The sequence below is a fragment of the Dysidea avara genome, chromosome 12, assembly GCF_963678975.1.
Source record: "Dysidea avara chromosome 12, odDysAvar1.4, whole genome shotgun sequence".
NCBI lineage: Eukaryota > Metazoa > Porifera > Demospongiae > Dictyoceratida > Dysideidae > Dysidea > Dysidea avara.
This window is the reverse complement of record NC_089283.1, coordinates 12,503,573-12,518,986: the sequence shown is the minus strand read 5'-3', so window position 1 is coordinate 12,518,986 and position 15,414 is coordinate 12,503,573. Positions and strand designations below refer to the sequence as shown.

The window sequence follows — 15,414 nt, the reverse complement described above, 5'->3', positions numbered from 1 at the left end:
CCGATGATGATATTGAATATGAATGATATTACATTAACTTGCATCTGTAAATTGCTACTTCATATAAAATTGTTAGTAGTAGTAATCAGCCTTGCACACAATGCTTTTTACTTCCCCCCCACCCACTGGTCCAGAAAGATCTTGCAGACTTGCATTGTATAGTTAATTCAGATTACATAACAAATCTAATGATACTGATATCATGACCATCACCATACCAAAAAACAAGCCTGTCAAATGTATATATTTGCTAGGATTTGTCCTTTGGGGTGACTAGCCATAAAAGTCATGATAGCTAGCTACACTATAGCTATCCTTTTCCAAGTTCTCATCCTTGAAACAGTTGAAATCGTCAGAGTGTTGATTCTTTGTGATTAAGCGCAATGCATGAAGACGTATAATTATATAATGACAACCATGTGTGTAACCTATAAGACACAATTCTATTAGTAGCATGTACTACAAATGTTGAATCTTTTGGATAATCAATTACATCATATCGGCTATAATTGTATGATACCACAAGGCACTAGTTAATTACAATCTAAATGGGGGCAGATCTATGCAGAGGCTTGAAAGGGTAGTCAACCTTTCCAAAAGCACTCTATATACATCTTTAAACAGGCTGTAGGATCAGGTGTCCTAAACTACAGACCTTCAGCACTTGTGCTGTAAAGCCTTAATCAATAACTTGTAAGCCAATCAAAGGTGCAGTTGGTCAGGTTTTCTACGTATAGTGTAAATGTAGCTACCTATCTATTCTGTGAATGCTTTAAGGCTTTAAACCTGTCTGTTACCTATATAATTATGCTCAATTTTGATATTTGGAGGTTATTTTAATATACTGCATCTGAGTAATCTAACAGGATGTACAGATTATATAATTAGTGCCAGTTAAATGTTGATTTTTAAGACTTTTGTCAGTTGAGTGTGCATGACTGATCATAGGGTACTGCAATGACTGCATGTTGACTGCTCTATTAGAGTATTTCAGTTGTTTATGATTTTTTTCTTATATAATTTAACCAGAGACAACTGTGGTGAAGATTCCTTATAAATCTGTCTTAAAGAAGAGCTAAGTAGCACAAATTAAAAGTAGCTAAACTAACTGCATCATGCAGGGTAATATATTTATGGTTACTATAGGTAATTGGGAATATTTTCAAACTTTTTAAAATCCGCCATAGTTTCTGGTATAGTTATTAAGGTAGTTATTTCTATTGCTATTTTGAAAGCTTAGTAACTAACTGCCTAGAGTGTAAAATTAGGCTCTTGGATATCAGCTATCACTACAATAGGAATTTTGATAATTATACCCTATAGGAACGTATGAATCTGAGAGCATAAAATTAAATAGTGTTTGCGTGTGCGTGTGTGTGCTTTTTTAAAGTAAGGGTTAATTAGAATGCTTGACTTTTGTATTAGGGTGACTGGGTATCCCAATGTTGATGCATTATATTAGCTATATGCATGTATATTAACTCTTGACTCGTAACTACAGAGACATGCATTAATAGAATTATAGTGGGCATGGCAAAAGGAAAGTGTCCATCACTGGTTCAAAAAACTGTAGAATGTGATGCTATCCAACAAGCAAATTTGTGACATTAGCTACTTGCACAGTTTCAACTATTTCCTCAGCCAGAATGGTGGAAATGATAGAGATGGGACCAAACGGTTTAGTGTTTTTACTGACCAATGCAGCAGAAAGGGCAGAGAACTAGAAGAAAACCCTAATGCCTTACTGGAAACCAATAGGCAAGCAAAATCATGTTGAGGGCGGCAACAAGTCAGGAAGCTATCAGATGAGGAATCTACAGTTCAGCACTCTAGCTACCATTTTTATAATAGCTAGTGTATAGAAAGGCAAAGTGTCATGACTGCATGAAAATAAATCTGTTTTGAAGAAGAAAACTGCATGACACAACAGAAATATGTTGATGAGTCATTCAGTCCCGAGCCTCACCATTCTCAAGCCACCAGATTAGAAGGGTTATGTCAGTGAACCCGGGGTGTGTTTTGAGTTCCTGCAGGCACACACTAACTATATCAAGACAGAAATGTTTTTGTCTGACACTGAAGGGACTCGATTCATCACCTTACTGAGTTTTCTGATTGACCACGTAATTTGCCGCTTTCTGGCCTGCTTGTTTTGTACATGCACTCTTGATTGTTATTGGCTTCGATCTCCACATCATGTTAATGTGCAATAAACATCAACAGGGCGACTATGTGGAGCAGAGTGGCACAGTGGGAGCGTGCTGGGCCATAACCCAGAGGTCGATGGATCGAAACCATCCTCTGCTACTGTCATTTTCTTTCTTTTTTTCATGTTTTGCATCATTAAATTTAGTTCTTTCGCATCCTGTTAATTTTCTCTGATATACAACTGTACAACTTTCTGATATAAAATGGATGAATATAGACCGGGATATAGACTCAGAGACTCCACAGATGCGGTATCAGTGATTCATAGATTTATAACCCCCAGCATGCCCCCAGGTACGGGATGGCACACGGAGCGGCGCGCCCAATACGCTGTAGAAACACTCCTCGTCCGATGAATCTTAAGAATTTGGCACCTTTGCCACCCATGCTCAAGCGCTCTGGGTGTTCACTGGCAAATTTTGTAGACTTCTACTGCCTCACTGGATTAGTCTACGAGGAGTACGTTTCGCTTAAACAGTAGTTTAAGACCTGTAATTTTGCATGAGGATGTAGTCAGTGCACTATCCTTGTGAGTTCTTGTCTTGTTCAAGGTGATAACTCACGCGATTTTAGTGAATTTACACCGCCTTGTAAAAGACAAAAACAGAGTAGAGACGCGCTGACTAAATCCTCATGCAAAACTACAGGTCTTACACTACTGTTTAAGCGAAACGTACTCTTCGTAGACTAATCCAGTGAGGCAGTAGAAGTCGAAAAAATTTGCCACTCACTTGTACGGCCATTTCTTATTTCCCATTGAAAGTCTCGCGAAAGAGTACTACTGCGCAGTGACGGTTTATTCAAGCTCAGCAAATAACAAGAGCGGTTTTAAATCTTCCTCCGAACACCCAAAACGCTTGAACACGATTTCTGTTGGCTCGGAAGGCAGCTCTCCCAGCTTGCAAAGTTGCAGTAGAAACACATTTGAAACTTCAAGTAGCGATGAATCAAATCTCGAGAGGCTGAAGTTCAAAAGCGCAGCAAGTTAATTTTATTCAATTATTGTTTTTAATGCGCGCTTAAATAACACTTACCCGGGCGCTTTTACCGAGCCGTTTAGGATTCGTCGTTTAAGTTGTCTGTTGTTTACTCTGGGATCCCTACTCTCCAGCCTCATTATCCTAAGGTATACTTGTTCGAAATTTTACTAGATAGCCTATGGTCTAGGCCTAGCTTTTTCTTTTCTTTGTACTCCTAAGTCCTTTTAATATTATTCTAATTAAATAACACCATGTATCTAGGGATACATGTTCGGTGTCATGTTCACACTAACATCTAAGTGTTTATGCACCAGCAGTTTCAACCAGAGCATCTGTATGTATTATGCACCTATCATTCATAACCCCTAGTCTGGCGGCGCCCGCCCTTTTGCATAAAAGGATCACTCTAGCATTCAAAATTTGTAGCGTGTTACAGAAAACAGGTACACCAATCAGATCACATTATTGGTAATTACTAAATTTTTGTGATGTTTGTTTTCGAGTTACCATAGATACTGCAGAATTACATAATGTGTGGTAGCTGTATGGTGGAAGAGTTCGTCATGAATTTCGTGAAGATGCATTAACATTAAGGCTATTTGTAGTTGACAGTAGGGTAAGAGCAAAAAATAGAGGTACCATAATTTACTTTTTTCATTGTAAAATAATTTTCGTATGCAAAACTTGTACGAAAATTTCTTACATGTAAATTTTTCATTAACATTGAACAACTCTAATAGAGCAGTCATTCATGTAAATCATACAAAAATATTTTTACACGATTATTTTTTTTTGCACGAAAATACAGCAAATTACAGTAGTAAAGAGAAATTGATGGAATATAGAAAGTGTGTTAGCAGCCGTTATATAACCGAACTACTTTGTGTGGATGTCAGTTGTGGGATTCTTGTGATGACATTGCCCCCAGTTAGGTCTGTAATATCCTCCAGGTGTGAGGCATTTGCCACTGTAATTTCATTTTGTATCTAATGGCGATGGTTTTATGTCAGTTTGCAGGTAGCAGCAGTATTCCAGGGAGGGGGTGGTCATGTAATTATCAAATTCCCCACTCTGTCCATGCTGGGGGACCGAGATTAAAACTGATAAGTGCATTACACTTTCCCACAAGAATGAGTATATTGTAATTACTTCTGGGTATAGTTACATGGTTTCTTAGGCATTTCAAGAAATACTTTTGACAAGTCCATTCCAACTACCTGGTCAGGCTGGAAGTTAAACCGTGCCCTTTAAAAATGGCCTTTTGTTAGTAATCCGTGAATTAGAGTAGACGAGACAATTACAGATAGTCATAAGATTGATCATGTGATTCATTACATTGATAGCGGCCTTAGCTATTTTATGCATGGCTGAATTAAGAAAGCAATCCAAGTAGAAGTAGCAGCAGTATCATTATCATCTAGGGAGGTTCATCGGTTTCCAAAAACAGCATCACAATTTTTAGTCCGATACAGATAGAACGGTGAAATGAGTGAATCACCTACTTTACTAGAATTATCAATCAAACCTTCATTTGAATTGCTAACAACATGAGGTAAACAGGATGCACAAAACACCTGGAGTAGTCATGAAATACATCACTTGTTAGATTCACCATTGCATCCATCCAGAAATGCCTATTGGCCATTTAATGTCTCTTCGTCCACACTGTTCTGTATTGTCCAGGTTGTCTCATGTGCCATTTTATAGCTACCTAATATAGACCTGCGGTCTTGTATACGTTCTATATGGCAAATATAGAACTTTTTAAAAACCCAGGCATGTGCCCACGACTGACTATTCCCTCTATTATCTGAACTCATTGACTCTAATAAAATGTACACCTTAGACAAAATACTCTAATAGAACAGTCATTTCCACTGTTTGGAATAATCAGTTAACCAATGGAGGGACCACTGTATATTATATTTGACACAGTAACTTTCCCAACACTGACCGTGACTCCTCTTAAACTCTAAGAATTTAATCTACATGTATTAAAAAATAGATTTGGTCCCTACAAGTTTAGCATACATTTTTGCTATTAAGAGGACAACCCCTGTATTTCAACCAAGGCAAACTTTTCTTGGTCCCAACATGTCCATTGTAGAGAGATTCCACTGTATTTAACATACTATTTAATGTCATACAGGTTGTGAATGTATAGGATGGAAGCAGTCAAGGGAATAGACATGTGTGATAGTCGTGTTAGCTACGGTAGTGTTGACTTCACTAAAGATGATCTAGTGTCTCAAGATGACCCTTATGCTCAGTTCAATCACTGGTTCAAACAAGCTAAAGAATGTGATGCTATTGCTGAACCAAATGCAATGGCTATAGCTACATGTAGTGCTAATATTCCCTCAGTAAGAATGGTATTGATGAAATGGATTGGACCAAATGGACTAGTGTTCTTTACCAACCTGTGCAGCAGGAAAGGCAGAGAATTAGAAGACAACCCCAATGCTTCTGTTGTGTTTTACTGGCCACCATTGCACAGACAAATTCGTGTAGAGGGAAAGGTAAAGAAATTATCGGAAGAAGAGTCTACTAAATATTTCCATTCTCGACCACGTGATAGCCAAATAAGTGCTAGCGTTAGCAAGCAAAGTAGTGTCATTGAGAGTAAAGTTGTTCTGAGGCAAGAACACGAGAGATTAAAGCAGAAGTATGCTGATGAAAGCGTCCCCATTCCAAAGCCTCCAGATTGGGGTGGCTACATTATTGAACCATCTTGTTTTGAGTTTTGGCAGGGACATAGTGATCGTTTACATGACAGAATTGTGTTTGCACAACAAAGTGACTCAACCTGGACTGTTCAGCTACTAGCACCTTAAATGGTATCAAGATGTTACCTGTGTATATTTTATATATAATATTTATATGTTCACATAACTGCAATTAAATTCACAACTTACTTATTTAATTTTGCTGCATACTTTGACTTTCATATATAAATATTCACAACAGATAATATGGTATCATGGATTGATACCATATTATCATGTGACACCATAGACTTCAATGACCACAGATGCACAATTCACGATAATGGCATGATTTTCCATGCTCGATACAAGTGGTTGATTTTTCAATAGCTGGTATTAAAATAAAATATACAAAAACATCTTATAACCTTGTACACAAAACAAATCCGTATTACCTTACAACTCATAAAAAGATCCGTACCATCTGTACCTTACACTCAACCTTATAAATAGCCTCATTAAAAATCAATATGTTCATAAAGGCTAAACTGTTTTCCCAATGGCAAACAGGTAAACTTTCTTAGCTCCTTGTTCTGTAACCAGCTGATGACAAGCTCTAAGTGTACATCCCGAGGTCCAAACGTCATCCAAAATGCACACAACTTGGCCAGTTATGTCTCCTACCACATTGATTGACCTCAAGTGGGTATTGATGTTACGCATTCCACTACTGGTTGCTTGTTTCGGCACCTGTGTACGCCGTTGAAGCAAGGTGAGAATGACAGTGACACGGTCATTGTTTAGACCTTCAATACCTAACCCATTCATCAACAAACTCTCAGAGCCTGGTGGTTTATGACCTGGAGCAATTCCAATCATTATCTTGTCTAAGGGATTGGTACCCTTTACTTCTTCAACACATTCTCTAAGCCAATGCAATACCATAGCACCAAACTCGCTCTTTCTATTCTGACTTTCGTCCTCCTCTAAGTAACCAGCTTTCCAATAAACAATAGTTTGTGAGTCTCTGTCTTGATTACCTTGACCTTTTCTGTATGGGTGATAATCCATCATGTGATAATCAAGATCTACTGTTCCATATTCTGCCATCCTATACAGCAATGCAACAGATAGCATCATGGATTATACCACACACACACACACACACTGTGATGTAATAGCACGTGTAATTGTATGATATCAGGTAGTGGATCAATGTCCATTTATCCTGTATATTGACGTGCTTTATAGTGCAGCCTGTTATTAGCAAATTACTTGAGGGTTGTTTGGTGGTATTAAATTCAAATGGATACAGGTTGTTTTACCTGCAATTCTAATAACCGATGCATTGGGTAGTTATCACCCAAGAGCGTACATACCTGTTCTTTTCCGATGACCACAAAAATTTGTATGCTTGTTTATGTTTACGTTAATAATTATTTTTGTGAAACAAATGTAAACTTAATTAACACACCACATATTAATAAAACATATTACACCTACAGAGATTTCAAAGTACTAGTTGAAGCATTGCTGCAAGTGCAACATAGAGCATGTAGGCGTAGGCTAGAACCGCTAGACACTAATAATAATGAGAAGCCGAGTGCTATATTGGGCATTCCCAAGTGCTATTTTCTAGGGATGTGCCGATTCCACATTTTAGTGACACTTCAAGTACCAAGTACTCACTTGGAAAGTATCTGCAAGGATCAATATCAAGCACTTTGAAGTACAGTAGTTACTTCATAGCTGCACACATTAGCTGTACTGTAAATATTATTGTTTGTGTATTTCATCGTATTCTTGTGCAAGATTTTGCATCATAATAACTAGTCTATTAAAAATTATTAATTTAAAAATGAAGTAGGGATTCAAGTGATAAAAGTAGTGAAAAAGAGATGATGGTTTTACTCAGTAGGAAAATACCTACTTTGACATTGAACAAAAAAAAATGTAGGGATTTTCCCACTGAGCTATGCTGTACATTTATCACTTGGATTCCTACTTCATTTTAAAAATACTTTTGTTTAGTTTTTATTGACATAGCACACAGCTACACATACGTGACTGTTTTATTATGGTGACTGCTGTATTAGAGTATCTCAAGTCAGACTGGGAAGTGATCATTACTTTTTGCTAGGGTTATAAATACAGCTAGACCAATAATAAGGGTGTGTGGTCATCATGTTCGAGTAAATAGAGTGGCCTCCAAAGCCTTGTGAATGTGGTCAGGCAGGCTGGCAGGAAAACAGACGAAAACTTGATTTTTCCCCCCAAAATTCTATATCTGGTCGCCTGTGTTAATGCTGTACACGATGTTTAAAGGACTAATATAAAATTGTTCAGTAAAGGTGATTTTTGTCATGTAAGATGGCTCTAGAATGATTTGTAAAGGTGGAATTTTAGGCGGTAACCATCATTTTACAGATGATCCCTACTTAAACAGTACAGTAGAGTCGTTATAATATTTATAGTTAAGTAGCCAATCAAGATTTACCTACTAAGAAACTGTGAAGTCACTGAAAATGCAAATCAGCTTAGCAGCTAGTCCAGTATTCTTCTGTGCTCCACTACTTTGGCTTGAGAAGAAGTGTAGATAGTGGTGCTCACAAAAACAGTATGAAATATTCTAATAAAACAGTCACGACGAACTGCTCCCTGATTGCTCTATTAGAATTATTGACTGTTCTATTAGAGTATATCAATCTTTTTCTAGGATGTGCATTCTCAGAAAAGTTTAAGCATAGATTGTTAATATTGCTGGTAACTATTGTGTCAGTAAAATAAGCAAGTACAAACAGATGTTGTTTTATTCTCACATGTGATAAGAATTGGTATCTGCAGCTATATAATGACCAATTCCGATACTACAATCGATACTATTTTTTATAAACTGAGGTTATACTGTACACACATTTTATTTCAGGAAACCAAGCATGCAAATCTGTGATAAAAATACATGTCACAAGGAGTACTATTTATGTGGAAAGTTTCATAATTTTATGAAAAAGTGCATAATTATGCTAATATTGGGGGCTATGTTGCTTTACTATACCATATTATACTATGAATGCTATACTACAGGTCTTAAGATAGCATAGGTGGTCTAAATGATAGTGACTACCAAGTGTAGTCATAATCTTGTCACTAAAACTGCTTCAATACCAGGTCAATTCACTTTCATAGCATGTGAATTAATTAATTCATTATGTAACAAAAATTTAAATGGCATCAGTGATTGTACTACCTTCTCCGTATTCCTTGGAATCAGAAAAGTATTTGCAGCGAGGAATGTTGTTAGTACACTTACAAAACATTAGGTGCCAGGAAGCTGGTTAGTTGCTATGAGGAAACCTGTACCGGGCATGATGATTTCAGAATGGTACGGTATTCCTTTGGTGCAATAGCCATGTTTTGCATGATACTTTGAGACTGTACAGCACCCCCTTGCTAATTGAGCTAATGCGCATTAAGTCCAGCCAATTCACCTCTCGAGGTGGATTGACACGAAGCTGGATTGAATGTGCATTGCGATCAAGGTGTGAAATGGTCTGATCCGGATTCGATGCGCATTTGACTGTTGTGTGAAAAGGCCTTTTGTTCTCATGCATTTTTCATATGCCTGATCTTTCTTCATACTTAGCCCTGTGCTTAAAATAAGATTGTTGAAAAGAAGGTGTTTGTGCTACGTTTTCTTCAGGCATAATGGGCATCAGCACCATACTAGGGTTCCCCCCTTATCATGAACAGTGCCTGCCATCATAGTAATATCACATGTGACGAAAATCACCTGTAGGGAATAGCCTTAGTGTATCTAACATCACATCCAGCTTTAGCACTTACAGAAGACTATATTTAACAATAATAAATTACGAATCAGCCTGACCAGTCGTAATCAAATGAAACAACACACAGCCACTATTTCATGCTACAATAACAAACTCATCAGTGGCATGTGCCTTTTCTGGTTCTGACAAGTGTCTGCTTGCCTTTCCTTTTATCTTCAATGTTCTTCTTCATGCAAGGAATCCACACAGAAACATTAATTTTCTGCATCAATGGTAGCTATTACAATATAGCTATGTGGAAAATCCCTACATTGGTATGTTACCACCATCTGTTCAATGCCAAAGTGGGGATTTTCCCACACAGCTGTGTTGCAATAGCTACCTTTTAATTGCACTATAAATATAGACCAAGTTGTGTCATACACTATTGTACCTCATTAGGATATTGACATACAAAGACTCCACACCATTTATAGTAACCTGAGAGGTGTGCATTATTTCAAATTCAGTGGACTTTAAGGGCGAAGCTGTTTCAACTGGATTCTGAGATCATAGTGTGTTACAAAGGACTTACGGTGTTGATGCAAGGGGTTTAGTACCAACTAAAATCACGAAAATCCTGTACAAGATACCGAATTCCATATTCCCAAAATCTTGGCTTGCAAATATTATTTTGGAATTCAAAACTGAGTCACTGAAATGAGAGTAGGCATTCATAACTTACGCCAGTTAAAATGGTTCACCTTATATGTGTAGAGTGTAGTCTCATAGTCAGACCGCTTTTGCATTTGGGCTGGGGATTCAGAACGAAATGGCTATTGGGGTTACACCAGACCCTCCCTCCCCCCCAAATACACTACATGTGTTGTATTTGCATGATGTACAAGAAAAATGAGTCAGTCGGTAGGTCAAAAAAGGCAGTCCGGGTATGACACTATGTACAAGGGGGTGACATGCACACAGGCACTCACTGTAGGTAGATCTGCGACCACGGTCAGTCTTAGTCAAAGGTCAAGGCCACCAAATTCGTGCCAAGTCAACGGTCAAGGATAAAAATTTCTGGCCCACAATCGAAAAGTACTGAAATATCGTCGCTAGGTCACCGGTCAAAGATTGAAAAAGGCTCTTAGAAAGGTCAAAGCGAAATTTCGGCCGGTCAAGACTTTGACCGCGGTCGCAGATCTCCCCACAGCGCGTACCTACGTGACACCCCCTTGTATGTAGAGTGATCCCCAAAATATGACAAAAAAAAAATCTTTATTGTATTCATCCTTGCCACGCCTAATTTGGCTTTGATCTTTGTAGTCGCATGTGACTATTGCATTTCATCCGAGATTTCGTCTCATCCGATGTGGCATTGATTGTATCTATGGATATAGATCCCGAACAATCTATGGATCGAGACTATCTATAGGATAGTTTCAAAAAAAGTAGCCTACCCAAGAACGTCGACGTATTTATTAACACATAATTGTAACGTACTTCAGTGAATGTCCTGATGTATGGTGAATCTCTGAACGAGTGCGTCGAGTGGAGGACTACTCGAGAGCACGTGACACCCAAAATTTTAAATCACCCGCGTAATCTTCTGTGTTTATCGAATTTTCTAATTATACACAATACATTATTAGTCTTCAGAAAGAACCGTGAAGTAAATTATCACCCTCACCCGTGAAGACTAAAACATCCTTTGGTGTGTTGCATTTCTGTATCGGAAGAACGGTGAGTAGAGGTCTATTGCGCGAAGAATTAGTCTTATGTTCGGGATTATAAGATTTGTACTGTGTCAGATCACGAACGCTTACCATTGTATCTATGGTCAGATGGGTCGAGTATAGTCTGGCGAACCCAGTCTAGGTCAGGTATGACTTCTTGGACTTCTCACGTTACTGAGCGCAGGACTAAACAGTCTGTGAATAGAGATGAGATTCTGGTTGAGAACAGCGATTCTTCTCCAGGCACACCCACTGAATTTGTAGACTGTTGCGCTATTGTGCTAGAAATACACGGCCAGTACCTGCAAACTATAATGCATTTATGTTATATACTGAGGATACGCCCATGTACACCTGTAGAAGGGTGTATCAGAAACCATGGTAAATGCAAAAGTTGTTAGTAGTACGCAGATCTTACCACAGCTGTACTTGTAAATGGCCCAGTGATAATAGATTGGTGAGATACTCAGACAGCTCAAGTTAGTGTTTGTTTGCCAGTACATGTGTTATCAATTAGGCCAAGCAAACTTGATTACAGTGGAACCTCAATTATCCAAACTAATTGGGGGGGAAAAGGTGTTCATATATTTGAATAGTACATAAAATGGAACATCCATACATTTATATACAGAGCTTTGTTCATCTACTCTAATAAAGCATACACTTGTTGACAAAATACCCTAATTGAGCAGTCAATTTGGTGTTCGGGTAATCGAGGTTCCACTGTACTTGTTTCTCATCCACAAAAATTTGAATTTCCATGCGGGCAGGGGGTCATTTTTCATTATTCATAGTAAAGAACTAGTATACAGTGGAACCTCTCTTATCTGGGCAGTCTGGTACTTACTACTGTCTGTATCTCAGAATAGCATGCTATTATGCTAAAGTAAAAAACAAATATTGCCATTATTGCTATCAGTTAGTGCTATGTATGGAGTTAGTGGGCAGAGGGGAGAGCATTCATGGTCACTCCCCTGGGCTGTAAAAAATGCATTATCACCTAGCAACCAACTGGTAGTTATTAAACAAGCCACAGGTAAACAGCAACCTTTAGGCTCCCTCCTTATGCTTTCATCTAAACCAAACTTCATTATGATCAATAAACTACAAGCCACATGACTGGAAAATGGAGGTGCCAGATAAGGGAGGTTCCACTGTACGTATTACCATCATTTCTGAGGTGCAAGTGACATTTGCTGTGCTGTAAAAAAATGATAGCCAGCCTTCTTAGCATTAAAATATGTGTACATGTGATTGATAATAGCAATAATGAAATTAGAGGCAGTGGGAAAAAGTGATGTGGGTGGGGATGAGAAACAATCAAGTTTGCTTGGCCTTATTATGTTCAATTGATTGGTTATACAAAGAGAAACAAGTTTATCTCTGATTATTGCTATATAGTTGAAGTAATCAAGTAGAGATAATGAAGTGGAGAGGGTGGTATTGACGGGTTGATTGTTGGGTTTTGGTGAAGTATGGTGATGTATCCACTTGACCACATATTGTATCGCCAAAGGCCTTAATTAAAAGTTGCAAATTTGCAATACAGCAATATGTTTTTTAAAGACAGTACGCAATATGGTGTTTAGCTGTACTGTTGCATCCCTACTCAAAGCTATAGTCAGTTTCCCTTGATTTCAAACCAGGCACACGTGCCAGCTGGTTTCCTGAAATTGTTTTTGTGCGTGCGTGCGTACACCCATGTTGTTTGTATGCATCTACATGAGCAAAGCAATTAAATTGGAGCTATAATAGAAGCAGTATAATCCGGATATTATTTAACCTTTGTAATGCTGTCAAGCTACTACTGCTGATATTCCATACAAGTCACGAAGATTGCACATGCATTAATTTATTAGAATATTTACAAAACGTGCACTTGTGTGTACTAGTAGTTGTCGTGTCAACTCATTCCTTTGTTGCTCCAATACTTAGCACTAGTGTTTAGCCAGCCTATACTACACTCACTAAATTATGGCTAGTCCAGTTAGGAATATTCATGTTTCAGTCTACATAGCTATAGTCCAATTAGATACTATTATGATGCTGGTAGGTCTGTAGATAAATAAATTTAAATGTTAATCAAAGAAAACTTCAAAAAGAGTTGTACTGTAGTACTCTGGTTGTATACAATCGCTGGACTGGACTGGTGGACAACTGGACTTTTTTTTATTTTTAGTACATAATTATTTGGGCAACTGGTTGTAGCTATTGCTGAGTCCAGTAGTCCAGTCCAGTTCAGTGAATGTATACAACCATAGTGGTCTTTATGAAACGTACACAAATCATGGCAATCGGTGTACATTTTGAGGAGACATTCGTAGCAAATGTGTTACAAAGAATGCCATGCTTGTGTTGAAACACTGAGCACTGATATTAGTTTTCATTTTGTTCCACACAAGTAGTGATGTCACTAAAGACAGTCAGTATAGTGGGAACTGCTGGTAGAAAAGGTGGATGGAAGAAGATGTCAAAAGAACTCTACGAAATGATGTGCAATAAGGCAAAGATCATCATAACACAACACTTTGGACTAGAATTGTCCCAAGTACATCTAGTCAGTGGTGGAGCAGCTTGGGCAGGTAAGAGGTTATAAAGCTAAGTGTGTTTAACAATCTTTTATAGATCATATTGCTGTGAGCCTGTTTTTTTGTGAAGAAGTTGGAGAGTTAACACTCCACTTGCCCACACGACTATGTACAGAAGGTGAAGCACCTCAGTTTTATGACAATGGATTAAAAGATTGGAAAAATAACCCTGGTTGTACTGCCAACAAACTACACCAAGAGTTCAGTAAAAAACTTCATGAAGATACTTTACAGCATTTAACTCTTGCTGATACAGTAGGTGCTAATTTATTGGTGCACAGTGGCTTCCATGACAGAAATAGTCATGTGGCTACAAGTGATTATTTGTTAGCATTCACATGGGGTAGTGGTGATGTCCCTATGGAAGGTGGTACCATGGATACGTGGAAGAAATGTAGAGGAAGGAAGTATCATGTTCCACTAGAATCATTTGGTGTTTCACCAAGAAAAAGAAAAAGACAAACAGATATAAGAGACATTATGTCACGGAGTAAACAAAAGAAGCTGAAAAGTTAGCTGTGACTTGGTAACATGTATTTCAAATTCAAATTATACGGGTATATTATGTGCTTATTGTAGTATTATGTGTTTATAGTGAATTGTTATTTATAAATGAATACACGATTTCAATGATCTTCAGTGTGATATGCAAATCAGTAAACTTGCTGGTCTATTACTGTACAATTGTTTCAAGGGAAGTTATGTAGCATATCTGTACTTTAACATGCAGTACTGGCCATGGTACATAGTTTTTGAAATTTTGGTGCCAGGCAACTGATGTTCAGAATTTGTACCGCTGCTACTTACACAGAATCACCTAAAATAAGATTACAGTGAACCCTTGGTTATCCGACCCTAATGTGTCTCGGGCAATGGGAAAAGTGTTCAGATAACTGAAGCCTATATACATAGCTCTGTTGAAATACTCTAATAGAACATACACTTGTACTCAAAATACTCTAATAGAACAGTCATTTCGGATAAACAAGAGTATGGATAAAATGAGGGTCTACTGTACCAATAAATTACTTGTATACACATTCTGCATGTCAAAACTATTGCAAAAAAAGTGACTTCTATAAGGCCACCTCAACTTTGTAGTAGTTTCAGGATTGAGAATACTAAGAACTATAATATGGTTGGTATATTTATCAGAAATCAGTACAGTGCAGAAATAACAGAATATTACAATTGTGGCATCAACAAAACAGCATGGCTTGTTTGCAGCCATAGTGCTTTTGAGAACAGATACTATATATAGGTGAACAGTTATTAAATACACAAGTAGCTCATAGTGGCACATTTTACTTCTTGTTTTAACTATGAAATAATGAGGGTCAGTTGGGCATGGAAGCAACTACTGTACAGGCAGAAACTTTTGCAATATGAAATTTTCATGGTTGCATATTAAAACAGGATTTTTCAGTTCC

General features: G+C 37.8%; 2 protein-coding genes and 1 long non-coding RNA gene across 4 annotated transcripts; 2 read left to right on the top strand and 1 right to left on the bottom strand.

The window, feature by feature from the left end:
- Positions 1-3,226: 3,226 nt before the first annotated feature.
- On the top strand, positions 3,227-6,143 carry LOC136240541 (pyridoxine-5'-phosphate oxidase-like). The gene is made up of 2 exons (XM_066031535.1): positions 3,227-3,334; positions 5,338-6,143. The coding sequence occupies exon 2, from the start codon at positions 5,345-5,347 to the stop codon at positions 6,020-6,022; it is 678 nt and encodes a 225-aa protein (XP_065887607.1). The 5' UTR covers positions 3,227-3,334; positions 5,338-5,344; the 3' UTR covers positions 6,023-6,143.
- Positions 6,144-6,268: 125 nt separating this feature from the next.
- On the bottom strand, positions 6,269-11,277 carry LOC136240542 (uncharacterized). Its single transcript, XR_010693879.1, has 2 exons — positions 11,164-11,277; positions 6,269-7,004 (listed from the first exon to the last, which is right to left on the bottom strand). It is a non-coding gene; the product is annotated as an uncharacterized lncRNA (long non-coding RNA).
- LOC136240540 (uncharacterized) lies at positions 11,278-14,637 on the top strand. Of its 2 annotated transcripts, none has more exons than XM_066031533.1 (3): positions 11,278-11,403; positions 13,802-13,978; positions 14,022-14,637. In XM_066031533.1, exons 2-3 carry the CDS (start codon positions 13,804-13,806, stop codon positions 14,498-14,500), a joined length of 654 nt encoding a protein of 217 aa, XP_065887605.1. In that variant the 5' UTR covers positions 11,278-11,403; positions 13,802-13,803; the 3' UTR covers positions 14,501-14,637. The 2 variants fall into 2 exon arrangements, with proteins under 2 accessions (XP_065887605.1, XP_065887606.1); XM_066031534.1 differs by having other exon boundaries at positions 11,291-11,403; positions 13,799-13,978.
- Positions 14,638-15,414: the final 777 nt, after the last annotated feature.

Bases quoted from the DNA above. Each gene is read 5' to 3' on its own strand.
- LOC136240541 (XM_066031535.1), top strand. From the start codon at position 5,345: ATGTATAGGATGGAAGCAGTCAAGGGAATAGACATGTGTGATAGTCGT.
- LOC136240540 (XM_066031533.1), top strand. From the start codon at position 13,804: ATGTCACTAAAGACAGTCAGTATAGTGGGAACTGCTGGTAGAAAAGGT. The intron at 13,979-14,021 runs GTAAGAGGTTAT...AATCTTTTATAG, and splicing joins TGGTGGAGCAGCTTGGGCAG to ATCATATTGCTGTGAGCCTG.